The 16473-nt window shown below is 48.4% G+C and overlaps 1 protein-coding gene across 8 annotated transcripts in view; it reads left to right on the top strand.

Moving 5' to 3' along the window:
- The window catches only part of fmnl1a (formin-like 1a), a 354814-nt gene that overhangs the window by 230516 nt on the left and 107825 nt on the right, over nucleotides 1–16473 (top strand). For all 8 annotated transcript variants that reach the window (XR_005458128.1, XM_038778444.1, XM_038778448.1 and 5 more), the window contains 2 exons: nucleotides 5320–5396; nucleotides 10401–10494. Coding sequence is in view for 7 of the 8 variants with exons in the window: in XM_038778444.1 (XP_038634372.1) it covers nucleotides 5320–5396; nucleotides 10401–10494 (171 nt within the window). In the remaining variant the exon portion in view is untranslated. The remainder of the gene's footprint in view (nucleotides 1–5319; nucleotides 5397–10400; nucleotides 10495–16473) is intronic.

Genomic DNA, 16473 nt, shown 5'->3' with positions numbered 1-16473 from the left:
ATTGTTTTTGGAGCTGTTCTCATTGTATTAGGTTTGGTGTTGTATATGTCACACTGTGTCTGATTTCTGGCTCTTTGACCAAGGCCCACTTCTGGCAAATTCCCCTTATTCCGATTGATGATTGGTTCCCACAGCTGCTGATTGGATAATTGGGGCCTGGCCGCTTGACTTGAACAGTTAAGCAATCAATGGCTCTGGGGAGCAAAACCTGCTTTGGCAATTAGTAAAATGTTCCTTTAGTCATTTATCCTCACTCTTCATCAAAGTCCAATGCTGATTTTCTTATTTTTCACACACCTCTGTAGCAGAGACCTCAGCCACACGCTCTGATATTTCTTCCCTAAAGCTCTCCGTGTCTATCTTCTACTTCAAAAGCCTCTCAAAACCCACCTTTTTCATCACCCCTTTGGTTGTAACCTCCCCCCTCCTCCACAACTCAGCTTAGTTCCATTGATCTGTTTCAGATCTGTGCTTCTCTTCCATCCTGGGATTTGCTTGTTTTACTGTACAAATTCAAGTTGTTGGACGTCGGTGAGGTTAATTTAATGCAGACAACAAACCCATTGCATTGACTGGAGCCACTCTAACCTTCACACAAAAGGGATGCCTACTGCGAAATGTAGGCAGTGAAACGTATTATTGGACGAAATCCTTTCGATTCAGTCAAAGCTTACAAATGAAAGGAAATTATTGAATGCCAGACAGTGTCTTGTGAGGATGTTAAATCGCACATCCTGATGGTGTTTAATTAGAAACATGTTCTGCTTAATGCAGTGTTATCAAAGCTGGCAAATATTTGCCCTCTCGAGAACCCAGATCCAGCTTAGCAATTTCCACATGGAGTAATTGTGTTGGAGCTGGAATTGGGCTTCTGTGAGTTGGAGTGAAGCAATTAGCACATTTCTGGCATTTACTGTCTCAGGGGTGATCAAGCGTTTGAAATGATTTGGAAGTTACATAAGTAACATTTGTGATTATCCTCAATAAATCCCTTTCCGAGTTTGCCTCTTCATTTTCATCGCAGGAGAATCTGTGGCGTGCAGTTCCATTAGATGGAGCAGGACAGAGGAACAAAATAGCCTCGTCTGTCCTTAATTTAATTATATATCACTTCACATGTAACTTCCAAGAACATTTTTGGCCTGAATTTATTTTTGCATCTGGTGAGGCACGTGACCTTGTTTGATTTGAACTGCTTCCAATCTTTTAATGCCTTTGTGCCACTTTGTGACTAAGTGTGTGAGAGCACATACACATGCTGGTACCCACGCACATACACCCACCTTTGTACATGAACCCTCACGCACACTTGTACAAATGTACATGTGCTTACGTTCACATCCATGCATATCTACACTACAAACACATGATCCTGAGCGCACACACACATATACTCACAGTTGTACTTACACTCACACTTAACACTTGTTCATACACACCCACCCTCACATCAATGCACCATTCGCTAACATTCGTACTGACTGCACACACATCCACACATGCAATGTGAACTACAGTGGGACATACAAACATACATCCAAACATATGAATTAGGAGCAGGAGTAGCTCAGTCGGCCGCTTGAGCCTGCCCTGCCATTTAGCAAGATCATGGCTGATATAGTTGTGGCCTCAACTCCACCTTCCTTCCTACCCCTGATACCCTTTGACTCCCTTGTCAATCAAAAATCTATGTACTTTACCCTCCACCATCCCTTGGGGAAGTACGTATCCATACTCACCTACATTAGTGCATATCAATTGTTAGGATGGCAGACCAGACCCCAACACTTGTTAGGATACCGGACCTGACCCCAATGTCTTTACAATTTGTCAAACTTCACCCCAGAAGTGATGACTCCGCCCAATAGGCATCTTTTATGTTGAAACAAACTTTAATTTAAACACAGAATTAACCACATTAACATCAAGTAAATAACTTTACAGTTCAAATGCTACTAATAAACAAAGTTAACAAAACAGGTTACTTGCTTATCTGGATGGACCTTTGGAAAGTGACTCTTTCAAGAACGAGCCCAGTATATTATGTCTTGTCAGACCCTTCTGCTCTACCAAACAACATTTGGCAAAACTGCCAGCTACAGACAGGCCTGGCTCCTCCCGTTAATTACATCATCTGTATCCCACTAAGATGTCCCATGATTTGCTTAGCTAGGACTAAATACCGTCCCTCAAATAATCTCTACCCCAGGGAACCATCCAAAATGTAAACAAGTTTCTATTAACCATCTCTCTGTCAAGAAGTAAATGATTAAAATCAATAATTACCTCACCTTTTATGACTTCTTAATTACAGTTTGAGTAGACATGCTGCCCGCATGTATTTTAAACCAGGATGTTTAATAACATTACTGCCATAATATGAAATGTGAAATCTACAATTTCTACATTCATCACAAAATGCTTGCCCTGATCCACAACCACACAACCAAACCTGTACTCACACACGCTCAGTACACATGCACGCTCCACTATACTCATAAGCAAGCGCATGCCAAACACACGGGGCAGGATTTTCCACTTCTGAGACTAAGTGTTGATGCCCAGGCAGGATTCGTGGACTTGCACGACAGCAAAACTGGCGCCGCACCAGGACTGATTCAGAGGCCATTGAGAGGCTTGCACCAGCACCACGTGGAACACAATCAATTCCAAAGAGAAACGGTGCAGCATTTGCCAGATTCACGATTGACACTCAGGAGGCTGACAAGCTTCAGCCACATATACCACTTCACTCCCCACACACACCATCTCAATCAACAAGATGGCACTGGTTTGCACTGGAAGTCCGCAGCCCACCTCCTGGCCAGCCCCTGCTATCCCCTCCGTCCTGGCAGTGGCACAACTGTCAGAAAAGTATGATGACGTTTGACACTTTCCCTCAGTAGCCAAGGCACCTGTTTCACGATTTTTTAAAGCACAAGTGAACCTGGCCCTGGGAATTCCCCCCCATTGGAGGCAGAGAATCAAGGATGCTCCGAAGAATACCGGGTCAGGTCCTTTAATGATATGTCAACGGCGTTTACTGTACGTGTGGAGTGGAACACATTGACGGCGCTGTCGAGACACCGGAGAATTGTGATTTGGCATGAAACCAGCGACTGCCACAATTTTGGCGTCAAAACCGATTTTCCACCCAATCACGTTTCCTGATTCCCGTGTCAGCCAACGTAGAATCCAGTCCCCCATTTTTACATGGGTGTTCATTTGGTTTGGACTCTGAGAGAGCATTAGTCAGTCAATATTTACACTCTCATCCTATGTCACTGCTGCTCACAGCAGCAATCCTCAACTTATCTGTACTTCTGATGCTGTCTCTCAGAAGATATACAGGGATAATTGGCTGAAGCTAAAGGAGTATTATTGTTTGGGCCATTGTCCTGCAAGAGGAGGAGACATAAAATGGGCTTTTCGTTGGAATCTGACAGCTTTACACTAAGGTTAAGTTATCCTCTATACTCTTGTCTTGTAATGGCAATTGCACTCGTTAATGAGCAGGACTATTTGAAGAAATCTGGGGCGAAATTCTCCGACCCCCCGCAGGGTCGGAGAATCGCCCAGGACCGGCGAAAATCCCGCCCCCGCCGTGGCCGGAATTCTCCGCCATCCAGGAATTGGCGGGGGCGGGAATCACGCTCCGCCGATCGGCGAGCCCCCTGCGGCGATTCTCCGGCCCGCGATGGGCCGAAGTCCCACCGCTGAGAGGCCTCTCCCGCCGCCGTGGTTTCAACCACCTCTGGTGGCGGCGGGATTGGCGGCGCGAGCGGGCCCCCGGGGTCCACGGGAGGGCGCGGGGCGATCAGACCCTGGGGGTGCCCCCACGGTGGCCAGGCCCGTGACCGGGGTCCACCAATCGGCGGGCGGGCCAGTGCCGTGGGAGCACCCTGTTGCTTCCGCCGCCGCCACGGCCTCCACCATGGCGGAGGCGGAAAGGAACCCCCCTACCGTGCATGCGCCGGTGGTGACGGCAGTGGCAGTGCCCACTGTGGGGGCACCTCCCGGGGTCCGATCTCCCCGCGCCAGGACCCCGGGGGCCCGCTTGCGGCGCCAATCCCGCCGCCACCTGAGGTGGTTGAAACCACGGCGGCGGGAGAGGCCTCTCAGCGGCGGGACTTCGGCCCATCGCGGGCCGGAGAATCGCCGCAGGGGGCACGCCGATCGGCGCAGCGCGATTCTGGCCACGGTGGGGACGGGATTTGCGCCGGTCCCGGGCGATTCTCTGACCTTGCGGGGGGTTGGAGAATTTCGCCCCTCGTCTATCTTTTGCACTTCACCCAAGGTCAGGCTGAGTATTGTCGTCAAGCAGGGCAGGGAATAATTTGGATCTGTCTGTGCAGCCATAATTCAGCTCTTGCTTAACATCAGAGGGGTCAGCTTTAACCCTGGCAGGTTCCAAGCTAGCATGAATGGAAAAAGTACCCAGCAAACCAGTTCCCATATTAAGGTGTAGGCCTGGTCTGTTTTTGGTGGATGTAGACCATTTAGCAGGTATTAAGCCTCATGCAAGTACTAATGAGAGCCCAATTTTAATATTCCTCAGGGAGGCTGGGCTCCTCCAATTGGAGCAGACTCTGTCCCACTCAGGTTTTCTTGGGAGTGGAGACAGAAACAAAATTTGTCGAAACTATGCCTTAAAAAGGAACTCCTGTATTACTAGTGCCAGGGTTACTGATTTTGTTTTACTGAAATTTGAAACTGATGTTTTCTTCAGCGTGTGGCCTAACGAGTGGCCATCAGCAAAAAAAGAGAGTAATTTGTTTTCAACCTTGATGTGGAGCCAGGGTGAGTCAATGCGCTCAGGGATTAGCGGAGGGCCATTGCCAGCGAGGCAACTGGCCTGAAGTTGGTCCATTGGAATGGGCAAACTGTGCTTTGTAACTGCAATGGGACGTAAATTCGTTATGGCTCAACTTGGCTGCATAGCCGTGATGCTGGCAGCTCGCCTCGGTTTCAGGTTGGCTGATCGAGCCTTCCTGCCTCAGCACCATGGTTACGCAGCCAAATTCGGCCATAACTAACTTCCATCCCTTTGTATTTGCACATGACTGTCAGGCCTTCTCAGAAAGGAAAGGCCAATAATACAATGTTCCCCACCTTTTTAGAAAATCCCTGTCTTTGGGGCTTATACCCAAAATCTTAAGCCAGCTTTTAGCTTTCCATATACTGACTGACATGTGGAACATTTGAAGTATTTTGGTTTATATTTCAATGTGCTGTGCTGAAACATGATTTCTTATTGATGATAATATTCCCAAACACTATGAGCCAGCTCTCATTGTTGTCCACTGTGTTTTTCTCTAGTCTGGATTCACCCTAGTGATGGAACATGAACAATGTGTGAACGAGATCACCCTCAGTCTGAACAACAAAAACGCAAGGTGAGAGGTCCTGGAACACTCAGAAAATGAGTACCCAGCGAGATCCTAATCACAGCCATCCTAACATGGCTAGTTTTGCTTGATGAGTGGTTTGTTGTGACCAATTCACATCCAGTGTGTTTCTAGAAGTCACCGGACGGGGATCAGGAGTGGGAATTCCGGCCAATTTCTCTCTTTTCCTTCTTGACTCAGAGGAATCAAGATTAATTGCGTTGTGGTAATGCGGTATCATTGGAACCCTGATGGGGCTCAGAAACAAACCTGAGCACGGTGCACTTGGTATTAATTTGCTATGTTTGTGCAGATAGGAATTGAACCACCTTGTCTCTGATGACCATAATGTGGCCATATGAGGGAAAAGGTTGTTCTCATCTGTATGGGTACAAGTACAAATAGCAAAGCAAGCCAGTGGTAAATCCAGACTCTGAGCGGAGTCTTCTTGCGGCACCAACAGTGGGAAGCGGCGGGCAGAGGAACGTGACTTGGCGTGAGACCAAAAATCAGGGGCGGGATTCTCTCAGCCTGGGGCCGGGCCAGAGAACCCCAGTGACTGGCGCGAATCGTGCCACGCCGACCCGACGGCGGCACACGATTCTCTGCAGAGCGGAGAATCGGCGCCATTGGCGCCGGCGTGGTTGGCGCGTCGCCGGTCGCGGGCCGCTCTACCCGGCCAGGCCCCAATTCTAGGCCCGGGGTGGGCCGAGCGGCCGTCGTGGAAACGCCGAGTCTGACCCCGGGGGGCCTCCGATGTGGCCTGGCCCGCGATTGGGACCCACCGATCAGTGGGCCGGCCTCTCCGTCTCCCGGCTTCCTTTCTTCCCCTCCAACGCCTGTACTCCTGTGCCATTTTGGGTCAGGGCCGGCGCGGACAAGGGAGACTCTGCGCATGCGCGGAAATCGTGCTGGTGGGAATGTGCATGCGTGGGTTTGCGCCGGACCCATTGCGCATGCGCGCATCCTCCGGTGCCCATTCCACGGCCAGATCAGCAGTGAACCGCTCCAGCGCCCTGCTGGCCCCCTGTAGGGGCCAGAATTGCTGATCCTGGGGCCGTGTTGATGCCGTCGAGAAACGCGATGGCATTTCCAACGCCATCAACACTTAGCCTCAGGATCAGAGAATCCTGCCCTAGTTTCCTGATGTTATGATGAATTATCGGAATTCTGTTCTCGGGACCTTAAAGGCGGGTCGAGCTTCCCAACCCCTTTGCCTGCATTAACATTTCATACAAGCTCATTAAAAAACCATCTGGTTGGAATTAATTCCCCCCACCCCCACTCTGTAAAATGAAGACCCCCGCTAGTGGGGAATTAGAACATTCAGGCTGTGGTATGCATCTGGCGATCTTCATTTCTGCCATGATTTTGAGGTCAGTTGACACTGATTTCACCTTCTTGGGGACTGCTCATAACTTCACTCTTATTGGGTGCCAGTAACACCAGCTACACAAAGGTTGGAAGAGGGCGGGTTCTGTGATAGGGTGGAGCAGAGTTTGGGACTTGGAGGCAGGTTAAGGGAGAGGAGAGGGAGGGCTGTCTGGGTGCCCTTTAAATACGATGCCCAGAACTTCAATCCCATGATTTGATGGTGGAGAGTGTGACTTCCTGACTATCCCCGCCACGAGAAAGGATGCATAAGCAATGAGCTGAACAGCACAGGATTGTGCATATTCAGCCACTGTGCCTGCCTGTGGGAATTTATCACATTTCTGTGCCCACTGTTGAAATTATACTTGCAAGCAGATGATTCTGACCCCTGTCATCAGAATCTTTATGACTCATCTGCTTGGACACTTGTAAAGTGCCGCACTTCTCAATTCCAAATGTGCGATACAATCCAGGAGAAATAGCTCTACCTTTTTCAATTAATTTTTTACGGGATGTGGATGTCGCTGGTTTGACCAACCTTTGTTTTTTTTAATAAACAATTTTATTGAGGTATTTTTGGCATATAAAACAATGACATTGTATAGTAATGTACAAAAAGAAAAGCAAATGATGCATACTACAAACCACAACTCCATCCGCTCAAGGACCGGCCTAAACCACCCCCTACTCTACTCTACCCTAGCAACCCCCCACCCCGCCCCGCTGACGATTAATTCTCCACGAAGAAGTCAATGAATGGCTGCCACCTCCGGGCGAAGCCCGATAGTGAACCTCTCAAGGCAAACTTAACTTTCTCTAGACCGCGAAAGCTCGCCATGTTCGATAGCCATACTTTGGTCTTCGGGGGCCTTGAGCCCTCCATGCCAACAGTATTCGTCGCCGGGCTACCAAGGAAGCAAACGCCAAGATGTCAGCCTTCTTCTCCTCCTGGACTCCCGGGTCCTCCGACACCCCAAAGATTGCCACCTCAGGACTCATTACCACCCCAGTTTTCAATACCCGGGACATGATGTCCGCGAATCTCTGCCAGTACCCCCTGAGTCTAGGGCACAACCAGAACATGTGCACGTAATTAGCCGGCCCACAGGCGCATCTGGCACACTTGTCCTCCAGCCTGAAGAAGTTACAGTCATGTTGGCCTGGTGCACGACCTTAAACTAGATCAGACTGAGCCTGGCGCATGTTGCAGTCGTGTTTACTCTGCTCAGAGCTCCTCTTCCCACTTAAGCTTCAGGTCCTCAGTCGGTGTAACCTCTGCTCCCATTAGTTCTTTGTAAATATCTGAGACTCTACCCTCACCTACCTCTTCCCTCGATACCACCCTGTCCTGCCTCCCCTTTGGCGGGAGGCATGGGAATGACGGCCTGCACACGAAATCCCGCACCTGTAAGTATCTAAAATCATTCCCTCCCGCCAGCCCAAACTTCTCCTCCAACTCGTGCTCGGGAAGCTCCCTTCCAAGAACAGGCCACCCACCCTCGTAATCCCTGCCCTCTGCCACAGTCGATACCCACCGTCCACGTTCCCTGGGGCAAATCGGTGATTGCCGCAGATTGAGGTCCACACCGATGCTCTCACTTCCCCTTTCTGCCTCCTCCACTGGCCCCAGATCCGAAAAGCCGCTACCACTATCGGGCTGGTGGAGTACCGCGCCGGCAGGAGTGGCAGAGGCGCCGTAACCAGGGCTGCCAAACTGGTGCCCCTGCACAAAGCAGCCTCCATCCGCTCCCAAACCAACCCCATACCCACCATCCATTTCCTTACCATCGCTATGTTGGCCGCCCAGTAGTAGTTGCTGAAGTTCGGCAATGCCAGCCCCCTTTCCCTCTGTTCCTTTCGAGCATCACCTTCCTTACCCGCGGGGACTTCCCCGCCCAGACAATTCCCAGGATAATTTTATTCAACCTCTTAAAGAAGGACCTCGGGATGAAAATGGGAAGACGCTGAAATATGAACAAGAATCTCGGGAGAATTGTCATCTTAACAGTCTGTACCCTCCCCGCCAGTGACTGCGGGACCGCATCCCAACTCCGAACCTCCTCCCTCACTCGTTCCACCATTCGTGACAGGTTGAGCTTATGCAACTTGCCCCAGTCCTGTGCCACCTATATCCCCAAGTATCTGAAGCTTTCTCCTACCAGCCTGAAAGGCAACCCCTTCAGCCTACTCTGCTGTCCCCTCGCCTGAATTACGAACAACTCGCTCTTAGCCATGTTCAATTTATATCCTGAAAACAGGCCAAATTCCCTCAGGGTTTCCATCCCCGCCATTGGGTCCGATACATATAACAGCAGGTCATCCGTGTATAGCGAGACATTATGTTGCACTGCCCCCTGGACCAGCCCCTTGAAGCTCTCAGAGCAATTGCCAGCGCGAACACCAGTGGGGAGAGAGGGCAATCCTGTCTTGTCCCACGGTGTAGTCAGAAGTAATCTGATGTCATCTTGTTCATCCTTACACTAGTCTCTGGGGCCTGATATAACAGCCTAACCCAGTCAATGATCCCTCCCTGAACCCAAACTGTCCCAGCACCTCCCACAGATAGTCCCACTCGACCCGGTCAAAAGCCTTTTCCGCATCCATAGCTTTGACCAACCTTTGTTGCCCATCCCTAATTGCCCTTAAGAAGGTGATGATGAGCTACCTTCTTGAACCGCTGCAGTCCGTGTGGTGTAGGTACACCCACTGTGCTGTTCGGGAGTTCCAGGATTTTGACCCAGCAACAGCGAAGGAATAGCGCTATATTTCCATATCAGCGTGGTGAGTGACTTGGAGGAGAACATCCAGGATGGTTGTGTTCCCGTATATCTGCTACCCTTGTCCTTCTGGATGGTAGTGGTCATGGCTTTGAAGGATGCTGCTGAAGGAGCCTTGGTGAGGTCCTGCAGTGCTGTAGATGGTACACATGGCTGCCACTGCATCGGTGGTGGATTTGATTGGCACCCCATCCATCACCTTAAGCATACTCCCTCCACCACTGGCGCACAGTGCTTGCAGCATGTAGTATCTACAGGATGTGCATCAGCAATTCCCCAACCTGCAACCTCTTAACAACTAGAAGGACAAGGACAGCAGGTGCAAGCGAGCACCATAATCTCCGTCTACCCTTCTCACATTTCATGCTGTCTTGAATAACACATAATTCACTACTCCTTCATTGTTGTCGAGGCAATATCCTGGAACTCACTAGTTAATAATGTTTTCACTAAGTTGTGCAGGTGCACAGGCACATGGCAGTCCGGAAGATACCGTGCAGCGAGCACTCAAACAATGTAAAGTGTGCTGTGCATTGAAAAAGCTTCCAATGCACGACAGTGAAATTTTGAAGACAACTTTTCTGGCTAACAGCGCTGTGGGTGTGCTTTCATCAAATGCATTGCAGTTGTCCCGACACCAACTTCTAAAGGAAAATTAGATTTGGTGATTACTGTCAGCTTTGCCAGGAAAACGCGTGTCCCAAGAATGAATTTTTTTTTAAAACCTCTGAAAATCCTCAAATGCTTTCTTGGCAAAGCATCTGTCTTGCTTCCCGTTTGACCTTGCAAGCAAATACACTCATCTGTTTGCAGTCTAATGTGATTGGATGTGTACTGAGCGCCTCATGCTATCTTTCTGCAGGACCAAGGCACTGGTACTGGAGCTGTTGGCGGCAGTGTGCCTGGTACGAGGAGGACATGACATCATCCTTTCGGCGTTTGAGAACTTCAAAGAGGTAGCAAGCTTTGCCATCTATTTCCTGTGAGGTCTTTATGTGATGCCTGTATGGGTCAGAATTGTGCCCATTTGTGACAAATCTGCACATGCGTTTGAGAGGGTCAAACCTAATTTCAGGCCCCGTCAGTTTTAAAAAATTAATTTAGAGTACTCAATTATTTTCTTTTTCAGTTAAGGGGCAATTTAGCGTGGCCAATCCACCTACCCTGCACATCTTTGGGTTGTGGGGGTGAAACCCACGCAGACACTGGGAGAATGTGCAAACTCCACACGGACAGTGACTCACTGGGATTCGAACCCAGGTCCTCAGCACCGCAGGCAGTAATGCTAACCACTGTGCCACAAGCTGCCCTCTGCCCTGTCATTTTTAACCATTGCGTCCAAAGGATAGGACTTCCAGCAGTGCAGCATTTCCATTGCACTACATCATCAATGCTAATCGCAGTGTGGGTGCCTTCCCAAAGAGGTGGATTTCAAAAAATACAAAATAATTGCAGGGATTAGGGATAGGGTGGTGGGGGTGGGTGGGGGGGGAGCAGATAGGAGTTTGTTGGGAGTAGTGGGACTCACTGGATTGCTCTTCAAAAGAGTGGGAAGGCTCAATGGGCTAAATAGATTCCTTATGTGCTTTCCTATTCAATTATTCTATAATTCATACCCCATGATGCTTTAGCTTGCTTCTAAAGTTTAGTCGCTGTTCTTTAGTAGGCAGGCAATTGCACACAGCGAGCAGGGCTTTACTGTGGCGGCCTAGTGGTTTTATCATTGGGCTAGTAATCGGCAATAGCACTCCAGTGAGAAATATTAATTTTACCCCACCCCTTGTTATTGTTGCTGTCGATCAACCCCAGAAAGTGTTTTTATGTCTTTGGCTTGACTCAGTTTTCACTCTCAAAACATTCCCATGAGGATGAGTAAAAGATCTTTCTGTTAATTGTGATTTTGAAACAATCTACATGCAATACTCAGGGTCTGCCTTTGCTGCTTTGGATTCTAACCGATAATACTAAAAAGGGCGGATCAAATAGCACCTTCAAGGCTATTCGTTTGTAAAGCGGTTGTAAGACATGAAAGGCTGGATTGATTTGCATCATTGAGGTGCCTAGAGGGAATCGGCAATATTTGCAGTTCAGCCCACCCTCCCCGGGAGACAGTGTCAGGAAAGTTGGGATTTTAACTGTGGGAAAGAGTCCGGAAGCATCCATAGGGACTGCCAGGTGCTAAGACCAGCTGATAAAAGACCCATTTTGGTGCTGTGGGATTACATCCCAATTCTAACAAAAAGGTAAGGCCCTTTAGTCCTCACCCGCCCTCTCACTCCCTCACCCCACACACTCCTATTGCCCCATCTATACACCCCATGCAAAGGTATGCCACCCACACACCCACCATGGCCCATTGTACTCCCCAATCCAATGTATGCCACCCTCCCCACCCCAACACACTCATTCCATAGGGTCCCCCATGCCCCCAGGCCAAGGATGCATACTAAGGCTTGGCTGAAAACTCAGACATCCATTAGAGAACTGAGTCTGAGGCAAAAAAATACTTGATTGACAGCTCTAGCTCTCTGATCTATGCTGTTAATATCACAATGTTTAATTACACAAAATAAAGGTTTCGAGTGCTCGCAGATTCAGCTATTGATACTTTAATGAGTCTGGATGACTGACATTTCTATTAGGTTGTGATAAAAATATTTTTTATTTAAAGTGGAAAGTTATCAGTGAATTACTTTTTAAAATGTTTTTTATGCACCCCACTGTCATGGTGGGGTATTGGTTCCAAACAGTGCATAGAACAGGCATGGCAACTGTGCATGGAAGTGCCATTGCTTGGTATGCTTGTATGGGAGCAATATGGATTGTTTGGAGGCATGCCTTGTCATGAGAGGGGGGGGCGCGTAAGGAGCCGTAGGAGGCAAGTGAAGGTATAACCTTACATGGGGGCATGAGAAGTCATAGGTGGTAGGCAGCAAGTCATACACTCTCATGGAGGGCCATAAAGGTCATAGGGGTGGGTAGAGGCATACCTTAGCATGGGGTGCATGAGGAGGACCTTTCAAACTTATCTTTCAAAAGGTTCCCTCATGCAGAATCTGGTTCTGATAGATTTGAGGTGCCATGAATTGTGACTCTTTGAAAATCTGACCCGGCTCAATGAAAAGTGTGGAGGACTGGGACATGGTGGGGGCCGGAGGAGGGACGTGTGTGGTATATACGTGCCCCCAAACCTTAAACGGCACTCCTGAAACTTGGAAACCTCAGGAATCTTGAAATTGTGTCCTGGCTGCCATTTTCACACCTCCATGGAGTCACCCCAACTCTATGAAAAACTCAGCCTGAAATGCTCTTTCTTTTAAATGTATTTTATTACAGACATGTATCAAAACAGGTTACAACGCATAAGCACCCGGGAAACATACTTCCCAGCAATCAACTATACAGTCTGAACAAATGTTTTCCTGCCCACACCTCTCATACTCACACTTATCTGCCAGCTCCTGGAAGAACCCACTCATTCTCGCCCAAGTCACCACCAAGGGTCCCGCCCAGCCACTTGTATACATCCCAAATTCTTCGCTCCCCATCCACATCCGCAAGCAGCAGTTGCGCCCTGAAAAGCTCATTGGCCATACTACATTCTGCCCTGGATTTCGTTCTGTGGGGGGGGGGGCAGCATGGTAGCATAGTGGTTAGCGCGGTTGCTTCACAGCTCCAGGGTCCCAGGTTCAATTCCCGGCAGGGTCACTGTCTGTGCAGAGTCTGCACGTTCTCCCCGAGTGTGCATGTGTTTCCTCCGGGTGCTCCAGTTTCCTCCCACAGTCCAAATATGTGCGGGTTAGGTGGATTGGACATGCTAAATTGCCCTTAGTGTCCAAAAATGTTAAGTGGGGGTTGCTGGGTTTTGGGGTTAGGTTGGATACGTGTGCTTCAGTGGGGTGCTCTTTATGAGGGCCGGTGCAGACACGATGGGCTGAGTGGCCTCCTTCTGCATTGTAAATTCTATGAGACTTAACACCAAAGGCAACCACAAAAATGAAGCAAAGATCCTTCAGGTATTCCCTTGCCCGCAGCGGAAGGTTTCGGGCTGACAGTACTGTGTTGCTTTTGCAGTCACTCAGGGCCAGTTGTCTCGGTCGGAGTCAGTGGGTTGGAATGATGAGCATCCAGTCAGCTGTTTGAAACCAGGAGCCTGTGTATCACCCGCAAAATCTGCACTTAGATCCTTGAGCTGCGAGAGATTTCACAGGAGAATGGGTCAATCTCTTTTTGTCACCTTTGACCTCTGGAATGGGCTTTTTCAGCCAACATTTGAGATTTGTGGATGGTCCCGTTACAGTAGAATTAATCGCTGTTAACAGGTGGGCATTCTCGAGATTGGCCGTCCGATGCCGTGTCTGCTCAGCACTGCCCGCCACCAAGTGTGGGTTTTCATCCAGTTCTCCCTATGATGGGGAAGACCGTTTGGGGGCGGGGTACTGAAGTCACTACAGCTTCATAACCGGCCGTGTCTGAAATGCCTTTTGTCAAATAGACTAACAGCTGGCACTTTGCAAAAATACCACACTCTCTTGAGATTCAGGCTGCAGCAATTCATGTACGATTTGCTCTTGGCCAGTTTACAGATAAAACTAAATAGAATGTCTTGGTTGAATGACTTTACTTTAACAGTCTCCCATTTGGGAGCTTCCACTTTTTGTTGTACTTACACTTACAGTTTTATGACAATGAATCACATTGAAAATCACTTCACATCGTAAGTCAGTCTACAGTATGCTGATGGCTGTTTAGCAGGTTAAGCCAGTGGCCCTCCTGCCCACCACATACAACAAAATATAATGAGCAATTAAAACATTCCTTCGTTGGTGTTGTCGAGGGCATCATGAATAGTCCAAGAGATTTTTAATATCCATCTGAACAGGTAAATTGAGCCATAGTTTATTGTGTTACTGTTTTTACTGCACTGGAGTATTATCTTAAATTCTATGCTCAACAAGGAGATCATGTGGCTCAGTGGGTAGCGTCACTGCCTTTGAGCCAGAAGGCCCGGGTTCGAGCGCCATCGCAGGACTCGATTGCCAAGGAAGGTCTGCTCATAACAAGGCCAAACAGGTTGAGTATCAACCTGGAAAAATCCTTCCAAAACACTAATGGCTGGCGGTAAGAGCCATGATGGGTGCGGAGTGGCGCCCCTTCAGCTATAAATCTCTGGTGACAATCTAGTAATCTGTTCCAGGAATAACCAGCCAGATGAAAGAGAATTGAAATGATCTGCTCAAGGACTCAAGTTGAAATCAAACTCACAGGGGTAATAATATAGTGATGATGTTCCTGGGCCAGTGCTAACAGGTTTAGATTAATCATCCAAAGAATATAACTGCCAATCCCATCAATATAATCTGAGAATTTAAATTCTGGAAATAAAAATATTGGCATCAGTAAAAGTCATCGTCAAACTGTCTGCTTGTTATGAACTCAACTGATTGCCAAATGTCCTATTCCAGCCCAGCCTACATTTTACTCCAATCCTATTCCATGGTTGACTCTTAGCTGGCATTTGAAGTGACTATGCAAGTCACCAGCTATATCAGACCTCAGGATAATCAGGGATTGTTTTAAATATTCGTTCATGGCATGGGGGCATTGCATTTATTGGCCATCCTTGACTGCATTTGAGAAAGCAATGATAGTCTGCCTTCTTGAATCTCTACAGTTCGTAAGATGTAGCACATTGCTGTTCCAGGATTTTGACCCAACAGCAATGAAGGAACGGTGTTACATGCTAGGATGGGGTGTGGCTCCAGACAGGATGGGGTGTGACCCTAGAACCACGGGTGGCTATTTATATAAACTGGGGGTCGCCCATTTAAAACGGAGTTGAGGTGAAATCTTTTTCTGTCAGAAGGTTGTGAGTCTCTGGAACTCTCTTTGGAATAGGTGGTGGAAGAAGAATCTTTGAATATTTTTAAGGCAGAGGAGAGTGGATTCTTGGTAAGAAAAGTGGTGATAAGCTATAGGGAGGTGCAGATTTGAGTTACTATTTGATCAGCTATGAACTTATTAAATGGTGGAGCAAGCTCAAGGGGTTCAACGATGAGGGGCGGAATTCTCCGTCCACCGACGCTGGAATCGGGAAATGCGATTGTATGGAGAATTGGTTCTGATGCCGAAATTGCGCGGGGTGCCGGTTTCACAAATCGTAATTCTCCGTCGCCTCCACCACCTACTAGTCCTCTGGTCCCAACCGACGTATCAGCCATATGGGCGTGCTCCAAAGCAAACAGCACCATATTATTGACTGGGATGGTGTGTGTGGAGAGTGAAGTGTGTATATGCAGCTGCAGCTTGTTGGTCTCCTGAGTGTCAATCATGAATCCGGCGAATCTGGCACCGTTTATCATTGGAATCGATTGTATTCTACATGGTGCCAGTGCTAGCCCCTGAACAATCACTAAATCGGTCTAGGTGCGGTGCCAGTTTTTCTGTCGTGGAAGTCTACGAATCTTGCCCCAGCGTCATAGTCTCAGGAATGGAGAATCCAGCCGGGCATCTTACCACTATGCAGCACTCCCTTGGTGGCATAGAGTGCCAACCTCGGCTTGGTGCTCAAGGTCCTGAAGTAGGGCTTAGTTAAGCCCATAATCTTGTGACCCAGAGGCTGATAACCTTGGGTTTGGGGTTGTTTGACACTATTTAGCCTAGATGAAGTGTTTGATCAAGGGAATAGTTTCAGTGCCCCATTTATACTGCTGGTCTGCTTTATTATTCCTTAGATGGAATCTCAGAATTGTTAAAATGCAGAAGGAAGCCATTCGGCCATCATGTCTGCACCAACGTTCCAAACAAGCATCGACTTAGTGCCATTCCCCTGCCTTTTCCCTGTACCCCTGCACGTTGTTTCTATTAAAATAATCATATAATGCCCTCTTGAATGCCTCGATTAAATTGAACCTGTGTGATTCCCTTCTTATCCT

This window comes from Scyliorhinus canicula, chromosome 19, assembly GCF_902713615.1.
Source record: "Scyliorhinus canicula chromosome 19, sScyCan1.1, whole genome shotgun sequence".
Classification (NCBI taxonomy): Eukaryota; Metazoa; Chordata; class Chondrichthyes; order Carcharhiniformes; family Scyliorhinidae; genus Scyliorhinus; species Scyliorhinus canicula.
The sequence above is the reverse complement of the archived record's forward strand: the minus strand, read 5'-3'. Positions and strand labels throughout refer to the sequence as shown.